At 44.9% G+C, this 16,957-nt stretch overlaps 1 protein-coding gene across 5 annotated transcripts in view; it reads left to right on the forward strand.

The window, feature by feature from the left end:
* HLCS (holocarboxylase synthetase) overlaps positions 1 to 16,957 on the forward strand; it is a 229,096-nt gene that overhangs the window by 5,604 nt on the left and 206,535 nt on the right. The window contains exons 1-3 of one of the 5 annotated variants that reach the window (XM_043593627.1): positions 6,131 to 6,361; positions 7,439 to 7,513; positions 10,264 to 10,401. In XM_043593627.1, coding sequence (XP_043449562.1) covers positions 6,167 to 6,361; positions 7,439 to 7,513; positions 10,264 to 10,401 — 408 coding nt within the window. In that variant the 5' untranslated portion in view covers positions 6,131 to 6,166. Of the gene's footprint in view, positions 1 to 808; positions 1,393 to 6,084; positions 6,362 to 7,438; positions 7,514 to 10,263; positions 10,402 to 16,957 lie in introns of those variants that run through there. The other 4 variants (XM_043593625.1, XM_043593624.1, XM_043593626.1 and 1 more) reach the window with 4 other exon arrangements.

Raw genomic sequence — 16,957 nt, forward strand, 5'->3', positions numbered from 1 at the left:
ATCTTAGTAAGATTTCAAGTTAAAAGCTGGGCCTAAAAAAGCCTCATTGTCTAACACATTTCAGGCATATACATACTAAATACACATAGATTCCTTACTAATCCAGAAATATACATCTATGGTTTTGTTTCTTCTAAGCCTGTCTATATTTAACTCAAAACTTTATTGGATTGGGGGTGGATTTATTTATTTATTAGATTTTATTTTTAAGTAATCTCTATACCCAACGTGGGGCTCAAATTCACAACCCTGAGATCAAGAGTTGCATGCTCCTCTGAATAAGCCAGCCAGGTGCCCTAGAAGATGGATGTTTTTTTAAGAAAACAGTTACTGCCCTGGTTAACTGAGATCATTTATCATCAGAGAGTTTTGCTGTTTTTTTTCCAGAGTCTTTAATGAGACACTGAATCCTACCTATCACGATCCTATCAATGATTCTGTAATCTCTAAGAGTGCAATCACTTAGCCCTTCTCTGATTCAAGTCAAAGCATTACTTATTTTTTTTTTAATTTTTTTTCAACATTTTTTATTTATTTTTGGGACAGAGAGAGACAGAGCATGAACGGGGGAGGGGCAGAGAGAGAGGGAGACACAGAATCGGAAACAGGCTCCAGGCTCCAAGCCATCAGCCCAGAGCCTGACGCGGGGCTCGAACTCACGGACCGCGAGATCGTGACCTGGCTGATGTCCGACGCTTAACCGACTGCGCCACCCAGGCGCCCCTAAGCATTACTTATTTCTGAACCAGAGAAGCCTGTAGCTCAGCTCCCACACTGGGTGATCAATTCTCAAGATTCATCGAAATTTTAAGATCTTTGGACCTAAGGACATCTTGTACTCTGCTATATTTTTAGGACTACCCAACTCTTCAGGAGCCTTAAAATGAGAGCCAACTGAATTCTGGCCCTCTCAGTTCTGGCTTCACAGCTTATGGGGTCTTTGTACTGATGATTCTCCCTTGGCTCAGAAATAGCCTTCTAAAGGAAGAACTTAGCATTTACTAACTTTCCTTCAATAGGATAAATGAGTCAGTACAACTGTAATCAAATAACAAGACTCACAATACTTTTATTGTGGATCATCATGAACTCATGGCTCTTCATAAATTTAATGCATTTCAATTTGATACTCAAATTGTCCTGATTTGGCTGGGGGGGGGGGGTTGCTCCTGTATCCTTTTGACACAATTCTATTTTTCTTTGAAGCTTACCTTCTTTCTGGCACAGGTGTCTTGGAGTAGGCACTGCCTTAACACCTGCACCAGGAGTTTCTGCGAGGATCTCTGGTTCCTTTTAATGGAGAAAATAGCACGCACACTGGGAGCTGAGCACTAGGGTGCATTTCAGGGTAAAGTTGCTTTGAGGCCATCTTCGTGAGCAAAGCTGGAAGAGGTATTTCTTTTTCTCTTAAAGACATGAGTTTCTATTTTTGATAGTTTGAGGTGCTCTAAGTCAAAATTCTTTTGATCCTCTAATTTTATCTCCTTTCCTCTTTATGTTGATTAATCAAGTTGTCTTTTGCTTGATTTAACAATGTGCATGTTCTAAAACAGTATACTAATGTGAGCATTAAAGCTCATATGAATCATATACTGAACTGATCTCAAGATTTTCCTACAGTTCCCTTGATTCTTAGTATCCCAGGAAGGATGTTTAGTAATTCATAAACTCTTGTTTGGTGTGGCTCATTGTATATTTATCTGATGGAGAATTTTCTGCCACTGTTTTATTCTGCTTTCAACTTACGGGTGCTGGTCTTCTAATAGCTGACAGTTTCAAGTTCGTACAAGGTGGTACAATTTGGCAACTGGTCCCCAGCATCCTCCAGATATTGACTTACTGGAGGAGGGTCCGCCTGGCCATTCTACCTGGAAATCAGCTCAGTCTACAACGTTCTCTAGAAGTTTCATTTCCTCATTACCATGTCCCTATACTGTCACTTAAACCACAGTTATAAGATACATGTGTGTGCGATCTTTAGCCAAACTGGTTCTGCCTATTATTGAACAACTGATATTAGAATCAATACATTTTACATAGTTGATAAATAAATTTTAACTATGCTGAATCCTATCTTAAAACTTACATCTTTTAAAATATATGTTAATACTCTCTTACCAATTTAATGTGTTACATACTGTTATGCCAAGATTTAGAATGAATAAATTCAAATGATTTCCCTAGTTAGCATTATCTTGACCTATTCTCAGTCAACATGTTTATTTTTACTGCAGGGACATAGCTATTATTTTGGCATTCCATATAATGAAGAAATGACATATTGAATATAAGCTCTTAAGGTTTTATGTGAAAGCATCCTTTAATTCTTGGGTCAAAATTCACATTTTGCCTTTATTATTATTATTATTATTTTTTTTTTTTTAAGTAATCTCTACAGCTGACCTGGGGCTTGAACTCACCACCACAAGATCAAGAATCACATGCTCTTTAGACTAAGCCAGCCAGGCGCCCCTATTATCTGTATTTTTAATTACAGATAACTGTGTAGAACTTAGAGTCCTTTTAATAAATATAAAACTTCCAAAAGCAACAATATTAGAAAAATAACCAAAGTTTATAAAAATAAAATGCAATTAAAATAGTAAGTTCTCAGCTTTCTTATATAATTATAAGGAATAGTTTATGGAACTGTACAAGGCATTTAATACAAAGGTTTCCTATTTGGAATAAATGTTTTTAAAAATTGGGATTCCAGAATCGATCCTTGACCAAAGGTGGGGTCTTTGACCAAGGGTGGGGTGTTGGTTGGTTTGATCTGTACCTTTTTGGGGCCTGGCATTTGTTAATCAGCAAGATTTAAAATGACAACTTTTTTTCCCCTTTGAGGCCCTGATCGCCGCCCAGTTCTAATTTAAACGTTTCCTGGTATCTTGTTTCTATCAGTCCAAATTGTAGTTTTCTTTTTGGTTTTAAACCAATAATAAAAAGGATTATTGGCTTCAAACTGTTTAATTTTCTTAACAGTTAACTGCATATGCCAATAGTCACCCTGACACTTTCTGGCTTAATAAACATACCACAGACATTCAAAAAGTTAAAGAATGTTATAGCTTTTACTAACAAAAACCTCATGATTTCAACCAAATTTGTATTTAAATAATTTTTCTGGAGGATATTTTTTTCAAACAGATGGTCATTCTTGAGACCCTGGGCTCTGTGAATATCATTTGTTTTAGCACTCCCAACACCGATGGAGGGAACAGATTCTCTTACGTATAAAGCAGAGACTATGTACTTCAATTGCTAAACGTGAACTGTTTACAGTTACAGCTATTTAAAATTCAGCATCTGCTAAACGCTTCCCATTAGACTAAGCTCCCTTCACAAACTATCCTTCTCGGCTCTGGCCATCTGACTGAGTTCAGAATGCTTTCCCAAGGCAGACAGAGCTAATGTCAGTAGGACAGGCTTCCCCTGGGGAGGAAGAGTTAATCTATTTAATGGGGGAGGACAGGTCCTCTGGGGGAGTGACACTCTTTTGGTTAACACTCTGCCTTGTCCCTAAACCATCATTTCCAGGGCATGCCTCCTAAGTGCAGACTAGAGACTGGGTCGGCTTTTCCCGTAGAAAGCCAGTCATGGTGAGGAGTTACTGAGCTGGTGTTCAGTTGCTGGCTGGTGAGCACTTCAATTCCTTCCTGCAGTGATGTTCTCCTAAATGACAGTGTCTTGCTTTTAAACTTCTAGTCTGTGGTTCTATTCCTAGTCTGTTCTCCACAACCATTTGGAAGAGTCTAGTTAACGGTCCAGAGCGACCCAGACCCAGGGAGTGATAGAAGTGGACTTCAACAGTGCTCCAATTTTTAACGTGTTTGTGAATCACCTGGGGATTTGGTGAAAGTGCAAATGCTGATTCAGTAGGTCCGGGGTGGACCCTGGGGTTCTGTATTTCTAGTGAGCTCCCAGGTGATGCTACTGCTGCTGGTCCAGGGACCACAGTTTAGAGTGTCGAGGGACTGTAAGTTGTGAATCAGGTACACACACAGTAAGACCCCCTGATGTCTTAGTTTTGCATCCTTCCCTTTTTCCTTTACTCTCTGGGGATGATGAAGCCAGGCTCCATCCTTGAGCTTGCCCTGTGCCTGTTTACTCCTCTGTCTGCCTGCCTTTCTGGGCGTGAATGGTGACAGTGCTCCTCAGTCCAATGGTCAAGAAGGAACCTCACCCACTTCCCAGTTAATGTTCACTCAGACCATGTTCGTGGTCCCCATTCTTTATAACCCAGAGCTGTATACAGAATTGACGCTCACATTTCCCCATGATGTCTTCTGAGACCACGACATCTTGAAGCATCTAAGGGCAAACCTGGAGAGTTCCTATTCTGGCTCGATGGAGTTACGGTATCCGGGAAGGGGGGGTTACAAAGCTCTTAAGGAACGTGGAAAAGCTAGAGATGCTTAGGACTTACAGACAGAAGCCATGACCTCTCCATACCAGGAGTGGAGAGACTGGTCCTTAGAGCCTTAATTCAGCAAACTCCAAGAAGGCTATATGCAGGGTTTGTCCAGTGAAACATTAGGGTTATCACTTTGTTAAGCCTTTTCATTTTCTTACTCCTAACTTGTTAGCCCTGTGTTATCCTGGAGGGGCTAAGGCCTTCCTCAGAGGGCATTCATTCGTGTCTTTCTCCAGTGACACAATTTCAGGCCTTGTGTCTATGCAGGAACTCCCTTCCCAACTGCCACTGTCCTGCAAGGAAGTGGAAGATATGGCTTCACCCTTGCTCATCGCTTACTTGTCTTCCAGTTCTGGTCCACCGTGATGCTTATCTAGTTTTTGAGCCCAGTTATTTCTTTTTGGATTCTCTCTCTCTCTTAAAATCTAGTGTTGCTGTATGCAATGAGAAGTTCCTATGTTCTCTGACTGTAAGTTTGAAGCTCTAAAAGTGGGTTATCTATACTGCTATTTTAAAGCGGACGAATAAATGGTCAGTGCAGTTTAAAAATCTGTCCTTGGATTAAGTGAGATTTGGGAGTGGTGTACCTGGTTGCTACTGTATTATGCCGTCCACTTACAACGAAGGCCAGAGTAGGAAGCAGCACAGAGAAAATCCTTGCTATGCTTCAGAGGTGCTGGGGACGCAGTGTTTTGCAAACTGCCATTTAAACAAATGCGGTTCCAGGGGAGAAAGCTCTGTCACTGTCAAGAATAATTATGCTTCTCTTAGGGGACAAGAACATCGTGAAACATAACTGGTAAGTTTCCCTTTTTTCTCCTGGTGTTAGGATGCTCACAAATTGGTGACCCACATGTGCAAGAACACCCGACAGCCTTTTTAGGTCTGTGTTCAAGTCCTTATTTTAAAATATTTAGAGACCAGAATACGTATGTATATTATGCGTGTATTATGTGTGTATATACGTATACATACATGTATCTGTATATATGTATATCTACATTTGTATATATAAAATATATAATTGCATTGTATGCATTTATGTAATTTATTGTAAAATCCTTTTTGCAAAAAGGCCTAGAATAATCTAATAAAAACCAGTCTCACTTTATATTCCCAACTGGACTGGGCAGAGGCTGTATGTTAGTTGAATCCCAGTAGGGTGCGGATTAGTTAATGTAAAAGTACCTGCAGCCCTTCTTCAGTCTGCCTCCCAGCTCTCCAAAGAAGGGAGGTTCGACTTTGGCTTAAAGCTGGCAGCCAGTGGGCCTAAACCCCCGGTCTCCAACCTGTCAACCCCCTCTCTCTAATGCCTTTCTCCCTCCATCATGCCTCCTGCCTCCCTCACTGCCGCCCGCCCTCCGCACGCGGCTTCCAACCTCACCCAGCCCCTCCTCACCCCCCCCCCCCCGCCCCAGTGCGGCCTCCCTCCATCCTCAGCCGCGCGCGGCCTCCCTGCTCCCTCCATCCTCACCGTACACCCCCTGCTCCGCTCGGCCTCCCTCCGTCCTAAACCCCTCCTCTCAGCGCGTCCTCCCTCCATCCTCATCCCCGCTCCTCCAGCGCATCCTCCCTCCTCCCACCCCCCACCCCTGGCGGCCTTCCCCAGCCCGCGCTGCCTCACCCCCACGGGGCGGCCTCTTCCGGCCAGCGGGAGGGCGGGCGGCGGGGGCGGGGCCCTGAGGGAGGGGCGGGCCGGTGGTGCGAGCTTCCCGGGCCCGCGCCCCGCCGCCGGCCGGCCGGTCGGTCATGCTCATCACGCTGTGCTACCTGTACCTGTGGGCGCGCTGGGGGCGCCGGCCGGCCGCGCTCGTGCGCGCCACGGTGCAGCGGCTGCGCGCCTCGCGCTGCTCCTTCACCTTTTGCGGCGCGGCCGTACAGCCCAGGGGCGCTCGCGTGTGCTTGAGCCGCGGCGGCCGCGTCTTCTGCGTCGGCGAGAGCGAGGTGGGCGGGCGCGGGGCCGGCGGGGCGCGGGTGGGGCCGGAGGCGCGCGGGGGGCGGGGCCGGCGGGAGGCGCGGCCTCGGGGCTCAGCCAGCCGGAAGCGCTCGCGGGCCCCGCGCTGCACCGGGGCTGCGCGCGTGGTGGGGGGGAGGCCCCGGGCTTGGGGTCCCGGGAGGGCTGAGCTCGGGGCGCTTCTACTGGCTATGCCCTCGGGAGCCGGGACTGGGGGGACCAGAGGTCCGGAACTGCGACAGGCGGCTTGCCGGGTCGAGTGTATGGGGAAGATTAGCACCCGAACGCCCTGGGCACTGTCCGCTCGGAACGTCTTTTCTGACATCCTCTCCTCTACTGTGGGTTCTACAGGTTCAAGTTTATGAACCTGAATTCACAGAAAGACAACAAATCCTCAGTCTTATGTCAGATATCTCCTAAGTGACAAAAACGGCTCAGTCAGTCGCGAGTTTTGCCGACCAGGGCACCCCGCTGATTGTCTTTGCATTTATTTTATTTCGGTTTGCACACGGCCTTTGTTTTTTGGCTTAGTACTTAGCCGGATGGCTGCAAGTTCAGCAGGCCCTTTCACGTGGCTGTCGTTTAATCTATGCGAAACCTCCGTTCCCTTTCTGGAAAAGTGCGGTGCTGCGCAGATTTCCACTGACTTCACTAACACTGTTTTCGTTGACATTTAAAAGCGTTTGCTTTTAATCGGTTTCCCTTTCCTCTTCGTTCCTGAAAGTTGGCTCACTTGGCGTTAAAGTAAGGTTTCCCCTGTGTGCGAAACCGTAGCACCTGCGTGGGAATTAAAATCTTATCTCAGGTTGAATACTTTGTTGTATGCTTAGGTACGGAATTATACTGTGCTACTAACAAATCAAAATTACCCTTATTTGTTAGTATAAACAGAGAATGAGTAACTTTTCTCGGTTGTGAAAGAGTATGCAGCTACTATCACCTAGATGCAAGACGTTTAGACATTCATTCTGCCTGAGGGTCTAATTAGGGCTTAATTGTCCAAGGAACCTGGATTGAGAGAATTAACAAAATAAAGAAAAATTGAGGGGTGCATTTTTCTATTGCAGTTTCCAATCTGGACTCATTTACTTAAAATAGAACCCTTTAGATTAAGGATTTTGGACATTCAAAAATATCGAGATGTAAGTATTTTTAATTTTCTTGGAAGACAGTTTTACTTTTGAACATCTCTATGACTTTATTGGTCTTCTTTTTAACTACCGTACCCATAACTAGTGCTTCTCAGCCCTTTCTGATTGCTCCAGCCTGGTGTGGGGGCACCCCGGCCATACTAGCCTTGGCCTTCGGGGATTCTGTAACCTGATATGCTCTTGCTATTTGAAGTTAACTTTGCCTCATCCTAGAGCTTTGCTGAAATATTGTCTCAAGGAAATGTTCCCTCATTCTTCAAACTAGATGGGACTGGCTTGCTCTGTGCCCAGATAAACTTTAAATTATCCTTCATATTTCCAGTTTTTTATCTTTTTCTCCCTAGGAATTGGGTCTCTTTCGCTTAGCAGCTTGCCCTGTGATAATCACTCAGTACTTCAATGAATGATGGAGTGGTTAGTGGTTGTGGCCTGCGATTGGAAAGCTTGGCTATTTGTGATTGGCTGCTGTTAATTCAAGATCTAAAATATTGTGAGGTTAATGATCTGGTTCGCTAAATACCTTATTGTCAGTCTACCTAGATTGAAGTAACTTTATAGAAGTCAATCTTATGACTTTGTTGTCTCCACATTTTGCATGCTTAGAATCCGATAAATAGAATGTGTATGTTTATATAATTGAAGGTCCCACAGAAATTGATAAGTATAACCAAAGAGTTTATAGAAACTGGAATTTTTTTTAATGTTTATTTATTTATTTTAGAGAGGGGGAGGGGCAGAGAGATTGCAGAGAATCTCAAGCAGGCTCTGCAGAGCCCATCACAGGGCTCGAACCTACGAACCTGTGAGATCATGACTTGAGCCAAAATCAAAAGCCGGCTGTCCAACTGACCACCCAGGCGCCCCCAAACTGGAAATTTAAGGTTTTTGTTGAATATGTACATATTCTGTGTTTGAGTAAGATGGACAATCTGTTTTTTGTTGCTGTTTTTGTAAAAAAATGTTTTTAAATGTTTATTCATTTTTAAGAGAGAGAGTGAGAGAGAGCAAGCAGGGGAAGGGCAGAGAGAGAGAGAGAGAGAGAGGGAGTCCAAAGCAGGCTCTGCGCTGTCAGTACAAAGCTGGACACGGGTTGGAACCCACAAACCTCGAGATTGTGACCCGAGCCGAAGTTGCATGCTCAACCGACTGAGCCACCCAGGCACCCCTGTTTTTTGTAGTTAACTGCTATATTAATAATATAGTTTACCCATGTAGAGGAGTTTTTTCTCCTTCAAATTTTCATTTGTTAATTAGCTCAGTAGATATTTATTAATACTGTACTATGTGCCAAGTTATTAGGCCAGGTAAAAATGCCTTTTGATCTCCCAACAAGGGCGGATTTGAACTGGATTTGTGTGGAGCTTGACCATTTTGCTATTTTTTTTGTTTTTTATTAAAATTTTTTTTATTTTTTTTATTTTTTTTAATTTTTTTTTTCAACGTTTATTTATTTTTAGGACAGAGAGAGACAGAGCATGAACGGGGGAGGGGCAGAGAGAGAGGGAGACACAGAATCAGAAACAGGCTCCAGGCTCTGAGCCATCAGCCCAGAGCCTGACGTGGGGCTCGAACTCACGGACCGGGAGATCGTGACCTGGCTGAAGTCGGATGCCTAACCGACTGCGCCACCCAGGCGCCCCTAAAATTTTTTTTTTAATGTTTATTTTTGAGAGAGAGAGAGAGAGAGAGAGAGAGAGACAGAACACAAGTGGGGGAGGGGCAGGCAGAAAGAGAGGGAGACACAGAATCCGAAGCAGGCTCCAGGTTGTCAGCACAGAGCCCGATGCCAGGCTCGAACTCACGAACCACGAAATCATGACCTGAGCTGAAGTCAGACGCTCAATTGACTGAGCCACCCAGGTGCTCCTGAGCTTGACCATTTTCTGGTGGTGGTGACAGGGCTCACCTCCTGCAGCCTTAGAGTTCAGCTTTTCTCCTCTGGATATGCCTTGATTTTAGTGGGTCAAAGCCTTTTAAAATTAATTTACTGGCCTTTTGGAGGGATTTCAGGAAGGAGAGCACAGGTAAATGGACATACCCAATCTGATAACCAATGTTGATGCTATAATGGCTGGAGGAAGTGGAAGAACAGGGAAGAACAGGTCTTCAGGTTTCTGTTGGTAATGGGCTTCGTTTCACGGCTACGTACTTCTGAGCCTCCTCACCTTTATTTATTTATCTTTTACATTTATTTGTTTTTGAGAGACAGAGACAGCGTGAGCAGGGGAGGGGCAGAGAGAGAGGGAGACACAGAATCCAAAGCAGGCTCCAGGCTCCGAGCAGTCAGCACAGAGCCCGACGTGGGGCTCGAACCCATGAGCCGCGAGATCATGACCTGAGCCGAAGTCAGACGCTTAACCGACTGAGCCACCCAGGCGCCCCGGGGCCTCCTCATTTTTAAATGGGCTTCTGAGTTGTAACTTGGAGAGCTCTCTGTACTGTAAGCAGTAAGGAATGGTGGGGGTGAGCCCAGCTTCAGAGTGAATTGTTGATAACAAATATCTAGAGATGTTAAAGTTGTCATGAATCATAGAAGGGATGTTGCAGGTGTTTAATAGCCACAGTTCAACAAGAAACACAGGGTTGATGTGGTCTGCAGGGGAGCATCTGATAAACTTGTATTGATCTCACCTGGGGTTCCAGAGGAAGGGCTGTCCTGGATGTTGATGTAAGTGGCTGTTGTGATTTGAAGTGATACTGAATCCCCTCCCCTTTTTTTGTGTTTCTTTCCCTCTATGCAGTCCATTGATGACTTGAACAAATGGGCCCTGTTTCTTGTTTCTCCTTTTATACTCGAAGCAGAACACATAGCATTTGTGACTGAGAGCATCTGGGTGCAAGGTGAGACTTTACAGAGACCATCTTCCTCTTCAGAAAGCGTGAGTAGCATGTTTTTCACTTGTGTCTCATAAGAAAACTATGTCTTAACCAAAAGTAAATTTGTTTTTTCTTTTTCATTTTCTTTAAAAAAATTATGTATTTTTTTTGAAAACAATTTTTTAATGTTTTATTTATTTTTGAGAGAGAGAGAGAGAGAGAGAGGGGAAGAGCGAGCGAGCAAGCAGGGGAGGGGCAGAGAGAGAGGGAGACACAGAATCCGAAGCAGGATCCGGGCTCTGAGCTGTCTGCACAGAGCCTGACGTGGGACTTGAACTCACGAACCCATGAGATCATGACCTGAGCCAAAGTTGGACACTTAACTGACTGAGCCACCCAGGTGTTCCTAAAACAATGATTTCAGTGTATTACAGTTACAAATCACATGATCAATTAGTTTGAATCATGAAATTGCTAATACTTGGCTTTTTTTTTAAACCTATGAAGAACCCATTTGTGGTAACCTAAGTGTCCTACTTTGGGCTTTTAAGCCCTATTTTTTTTTTTTTTTTAACGTTTATTTATTTTTGAGACAGAGAGAGACAGAGCATGAATGGGGGAGGGACAGAGAGAGAGGGAGACACAGAATCGGAAGCAGGCTCCAGGCTCTGAGCCATCAGCCCAGAGGCCGATGCAGAACTCGAACTCACGGACTGCGAGATTGTGACCTGAGCCGAAGTCAGACGCTCAACCGACTGAGCCACCCAGGCGCCCCAGGGATCACTTTTAATGGCATTTCTGAATAATATTTATCCTGTTTACAAGCTCAAATGTCTTAGAATATTTTATTTTATTTTTGGACTCTAGCTACCCAGACTTGGGTTAATCCTAATCAAAATGTACTCTCATTGTTGGTTCACACGTGGCCCTCATTCACTCATGACTTTGAAATTTGTATGATTAATACCCACAAATTTACCACTCAATATGGAAATGGAACACGTACCTATGTGGTCCCCTGGAGTCTATCCACCTGTCTACCTGCCCTGCCCCTCCCTCCCCAGACCAGTTTCTTTTTAGGTATGTAAGTCATCTAGGTGAACAAACACCATCTTTCTGAACACCCACATAATTCTTATAAATTACTATTTTTTATTTAATAAATTTATTTAATAAATAAATTTTTATTTTAGGTTGAGAGAGAGAGAGAGAGAGAGAGAGTGAGCACGCAAGTGGGGGACGGGCAGAGGGAGAGAGGGAGAGAGAATCCCAAGTAGATTCCTTGCTCAGCACAGAGCCTAAGGTAGGGCTCGATCCCACAACCCTGGGATTATGACTTGAGCCAAAATCAAGAGTTGGATGCTCAACCAATTGAGCTACCCAGGTGCCCCAATTTTATAAATTATCAAGCTCATAGTAAGCTTGATGTTTTCTTATATATGCTGATATTTATATGTATATTTTGTAAGATTTCAACTTAAAACCAAGGCCAGCACAAAATGTGACTGCTGTGCTGTTAACTTCCTAAATCGTTGTTACTTAACTGTACTTTTTTTTAAGTTTATTTATATATTTTGAGAGTGAGAAGGAGAGCACACAAGCAGGGGAGGGGCGGAGAGAGAAGCAGATAAAATCCCAGGCAGGCTCTGCACTGTCAGCTCAGAGCGTTATATGGGGCTTGAACTCACAAACTGTGAGATCCTGACCTGAGCCGAAAACGAGAGTCAGATGCTTAACCGACTGAGCTACCCAGGCACCCCTTACTTGTATTATCTTTATAGGGTTAAGAGATGTATAGCATCTGAAGGAACACAGTTACTGTGCCATGTAGGGTAGAGGCTAAGCTACTATATCAGAGACCCAGAAATGCAGCTATGCAAATAAGCTAGAATTTTCTCTCTTTCTCGGGAGGTGGTTCTGCTCTGTAAGACCATCCAGGGACCTAGTTCCCTTCTGTTTTATTGCTCTGTTATCTGCCCTCTGCCAGCCTTGTTCTCTCTCTTGGTAGAGACTGGTTCATACTGCCCCAGCCACCTCTGTTAACCTCATGCACATCTAGCCCTCAGGATGGGGGAATAGAGAAGGTGGGAGCCAGCCAGCTTCCTCTTTAAAAACTGTGACTCAGAAGTTTCACGGGTCACTTCTGCTCCTGTCCCGTCAGCTGCAGGGCAGGCTGAGAACTGCAGTCCTAGCTGGACAGCCACAGGTTGAAGGGAAGAAAGACAGACTAGAAGATACTGGGAGATAATTAGCATTTCTCACAGTTACCATTTCATTTAATATATAGTCTAACGAAGATTTAATTAAGATCTTGCTTAATGGCGGGGTGCCTGGGTGGCTCAGTTGATTGGGCATCTGACTTCAGCTCAGGTCATGATCTCACGGTTCGTGGGTTTGAGCCCCGTGTCGGGCTCTGTGTGACAGCTCAGAGCCTGCAGCCTGTTTCCGATTCTGTGTCTCCCTCTCTCTCTGTCCCTCCCATGCTCACACTCTCTCTCTCTCTTTCAAAAATAAACATTAAAAAAATCCAAAAATTAAAAAAAAAAATCTTCCTTAATGGCAATACCTTACTTATTTCTTGATTTTCTGAGGTAGAAAGATGCCTGCCCACCAGGGAAGATAGCTACTATCCAGTTATTTCATTTATTTGTGATTAGAGGCTTGGTTGGTAGGTCCTGCAACCAGAAGCTGGAGACATTTGGAGCTAATTTTTGGACCACCCTATTACACCGAATTCCATTTTATAAGTTGGTCCTTTGGAAGGAATTGATCTCGGGCCCCTGGCTGGCTCAGCCGGTAGAGTATGCAGCTCTTGATCTCAGGGTCATGAGTTCAAGCCCTGTGTTGGATATGGAGTCTACTTTAAAAAAAGGACTTGAGGGGAACCTGGGTGTCTCAGTTGGTTAACATCTGACTCTTGATTTCGCTCAGGTCATGATCTCTCAGTCCTGAATTTGAGCACTTGAGTGCCTTGCTGGGGCTTAGGATTTTCTCTTTCTCTCTCCTTGCACCTCCCCCATGTGCACGCGCGCGTGCACTCTCTCTCTCAAATAAACTTAAAAAAAATAAAAAAGGAGTTGATCTTGTATCTCACTGTCCTCATTCAGGTTGATTGCTTAATGGGATTTCGCATGGGGGGTGTTATCAATCTATTTTGCACTTAACTCTAAAGTCATTTGAGTTTAACAGGACCCTGAGATACTAAGTTGAAAATACAAATGTAAGAAAAGACTTTTGAACTTAATGAAAGGTTACGTTCTTCCATATTCCTAGGATTATAGAACTCCTACAGATACTTAAAGTATCTTTTTTTCTTTTTTATTGAAAAAAAAATTTTTTTAACGTTTATTTATTTTTTTTATTTATTTATTTTTTTTTTTTAATTTTTTTTTCAACATTTATTTATTTTTGGGACAGAGAGAGACAGAGCATGAACGGGGGAGGGGCAGAGAGAGAGGGAGACACAGAATCGGAAACAGGCTCCAGGCTCTGAGCCATCAGCCCAGAGCCTGACGCGGGGCTCGAACTCACGGACCGCGAGATCGTGACCTGGCTGAAGTCGGACGCTTAACCGACTGCGCCACCCAGGCGCCCCGACGTTTATTTATTTTTGAGACAGAGACAGAGCATAAACGGAGGAGGGTCAGAGAGAGGGAGACACAGAATCTGAAACAGGCTCCAGGCTCTGAGCTGTCAGCACAGAGCCTGACGCGGGGCTCAAACTCACGGACCGTGAGATCATGACCTGAGCCGAAGTCGGCCGCTTAACCGACTGAGCCACCCAAGCGCCCCTTAAATATCGTTTTGAATTTGGGATAGCTCAAATGGCTTTCGTTTATGGTCATTCTATAGACCCTAACAACAAATAAGTGAATCTTAGGAATTCAGTTTTTCAAAAAACAGCATTCATATATTCATATTTTCACTTACTTAGTCATTCATTAGCCTGTTTATTGACCATCTACTATGTTCCAATTATTTTGCTAGGTACTGTAACAAATACCAGTGGAGCATGATAGATTCAGCTCAATTTTCAATACCTTCTGTACTGATATCAGCAGTCCTATTTAGTAAGAATTGATGACCCAAAAAACTTACATAATTCTTTGCTGCAGAAAATTCACTTATGTTCCTTGTACTCTTACCAAGGCATTCATTCACTCATCCAAGGTTTATCAAGTGCCTATTATATGCCGGCTTGTGTGCCAGAGCTGGAGTTATGTGTCATGTGGAGGTGACAGATGCATTCAGAGATGATGGTCCCTGTCATCTTAAGGAGCTCCCAGTGTGGGAGGAAAGACAGCTAAGTAAAGGAACAATTAAAGTTTCAACATGATAAGTGCAGTGAGAAGGCATGGATAGGGGTGGTGGGCAACCTGTCTATGTAGGGGTGAGGACAGGAAGGGCCTTTCAGCAGAGGTCGTGTCTGAGCTTTACAGGAAAAAACAGGAGTTTGGTGCAGAGGAAGGAAGGGCTTCCCAGGCAGAACAGCAAGGGCACAAGCACACAGAAGTTTGCACCTGAGGCAACCGCACATGGTCCAGTAAAATTGGAGTCTCTGGTGACATGAGTTGGGGAGTGGTCCAAGATAAGGACAGAGGGGAAAGATGGGGCTGGACTGCTGTATGGGAAATTACCTGGGTGCAGCAGTAGCTTCTAGGAACATTGCCAAGGCAAGGGTGCCTGGCTGGCAGTCAGTGGAGCACACGACTCTCGATCTCAGGGTTGTGAGTTTGAGCCCCACATTGGGTGTGGAGATTACTTAAAAAATAAAATCTTAAACATTGCCGGGCAGGTTCTCTCAACAGTCACAGAGTCGAGAAGCTTGCAGATCAAGTTAAGATGCATAATTCACAGCTTATTAAATAATTTTGGAACATGCACAAGGAACACCTGGAGAGATTAGGGGTCAGTTAACACTTAGGATCAGGGGCCTGCAGTGTGGAAGGACTGTACACCTGAATCCTGGGCTGTGCAGTGTTCACACATCCTGCCTCTTTGCTGCACCAGCCTTCCTCACCAAGGGCGTAGGTACAGGAGCCAGAGATGAGGTTAAAACTGGGGGCTCAGCAGATGGAGGGTGCATGGGGCCAGCCACACTTGTTCTCTTGGAGAGACTCAGGACGTGTATGTGCGTGGGGCCAGCCACACTTGTTCTCTTGGAGAGACTCAGGACGTGTATGTGCGTGGGGCCAGCCACACTTGTTCTCTTGGAGAGACTCAGGACGTGTATGTGCGTGGGGCCAGCCACACTTGTTCTCTTGGAGAGACTCAGGACGTGTATGTGCGTGGGGCCAGCCACACTTGTTCTCTTGGAGAGACTCAGGACATGTGTGCCTGGAAGTGCTGTGCTGTGCCACCTGTGCTTCTTATCTGTTTTTAGAGACTATACATGGTGCCCTAATGGGTGACTGATTTAGGGATGATATACTGCCAATCTGGTGGTGGTGTAATTTGTGTGTTAAATTTTTTTTTAACGTTTATTTGTTTTTGAGAGAGACAGAGCGTGAGCAGGGGAGGGGCGGAGAGAGAGGGAGACACAGAATCTGAAGCAGGCTTCAGGCTCCGAGCTGCCAGCGCAGAGCCCGACGTAGGGCTCGAACCCACAAACTGTGAGATCGTGACCTGAGCTGAAGTTGAACTCTTAACTGAGTCCCCCAGGGGCCCCTTAATATTTAAGATTTACTTGGCCCGTCCATGACTTTCTGCCTAAGGGTAATAAATACTCTCTGTTGTTCTTTCCTTTTTATCTGGGTTCATTACAAATATTTTCCATTTGTTTCATCTATCTTTAGAGTGTCTGACAAGTTCCTAACTTGATGTACAAGTCCCATCCATGCTGTTGGTTTTTCTTGTTTTCTGTGTAGCAGAACCGAATATCCTTCAGTCGTACAAACACGCATATGCACAGATCACGAGAAGTTTATGTGTGCTAGTTAGGAACTTGGACTTCACCCAACGGACAGTCGTTTTTGGTGGATGCTGGATCATTCGTGGAGATCGGGAATATGGCAGGGAGGGCTGGTGGAGGGACTGCTGAAAGCAATGCAGTTTTGTGCGTTGTTTGGTCAGCTTTGCTGAAATAACACATGGCCCTAGCACCTCAATTGCTTCTAACAAATACTGGTTTCTTGCTCATGTTACAATATAGGCTCAGCAGGTTCGCTGTATTAAGCTGTGACTCTGCTCTGGGCTCTGCTCCATGCATCCTTCTTGTGCAGGGACCCAGACTGAGGGAGCATGTCCGTCTGGGGACATGCCATGCGCGTGCAGATGGCAGGAGTACGAGCTGGCAGAAACTCGGTGTGGTGGATGGTTTGTACACCCAGGGTTATGTGGTGGAATGACGTTCTGGGACCTCCAAGGCCAGATCATAAGAAACTTTGCAGCTTCCGCCTGGGCTCTTGGAACTCAGCTCCCATGCTGCCAAGTGAGGAAGCTCCTGCTGGTGGGCAACCATCTTGGGGAACCATCTTGGATGGGGATCGTCTGGGCCCAGTTGAGGCACCTTAGCCGCATGGAGCGGAGTTGAACTGTCCCTGCCAAGCCCTGCCCCTATTGAGATTGAGCAAAATGAACGATTAGCTTAAGCCACTAAATTTGGGGGTTGTTTGTTGC

Source organism: Prionailurus bengalensis, chromosome C2 (genome assembly GCF_016509475.1).
Source record: "Prionailurus bengalensis isolate Pbe53 chromosome C2, Fcat_Pben_1.1_paternal_pri, whole genome shotgun sequence".
NCBI lineage: Eukaryota > Metazoa > Chordata > Mammalia > Carnivora > Felidae > Prionailurus > Prionailurus bengalensis.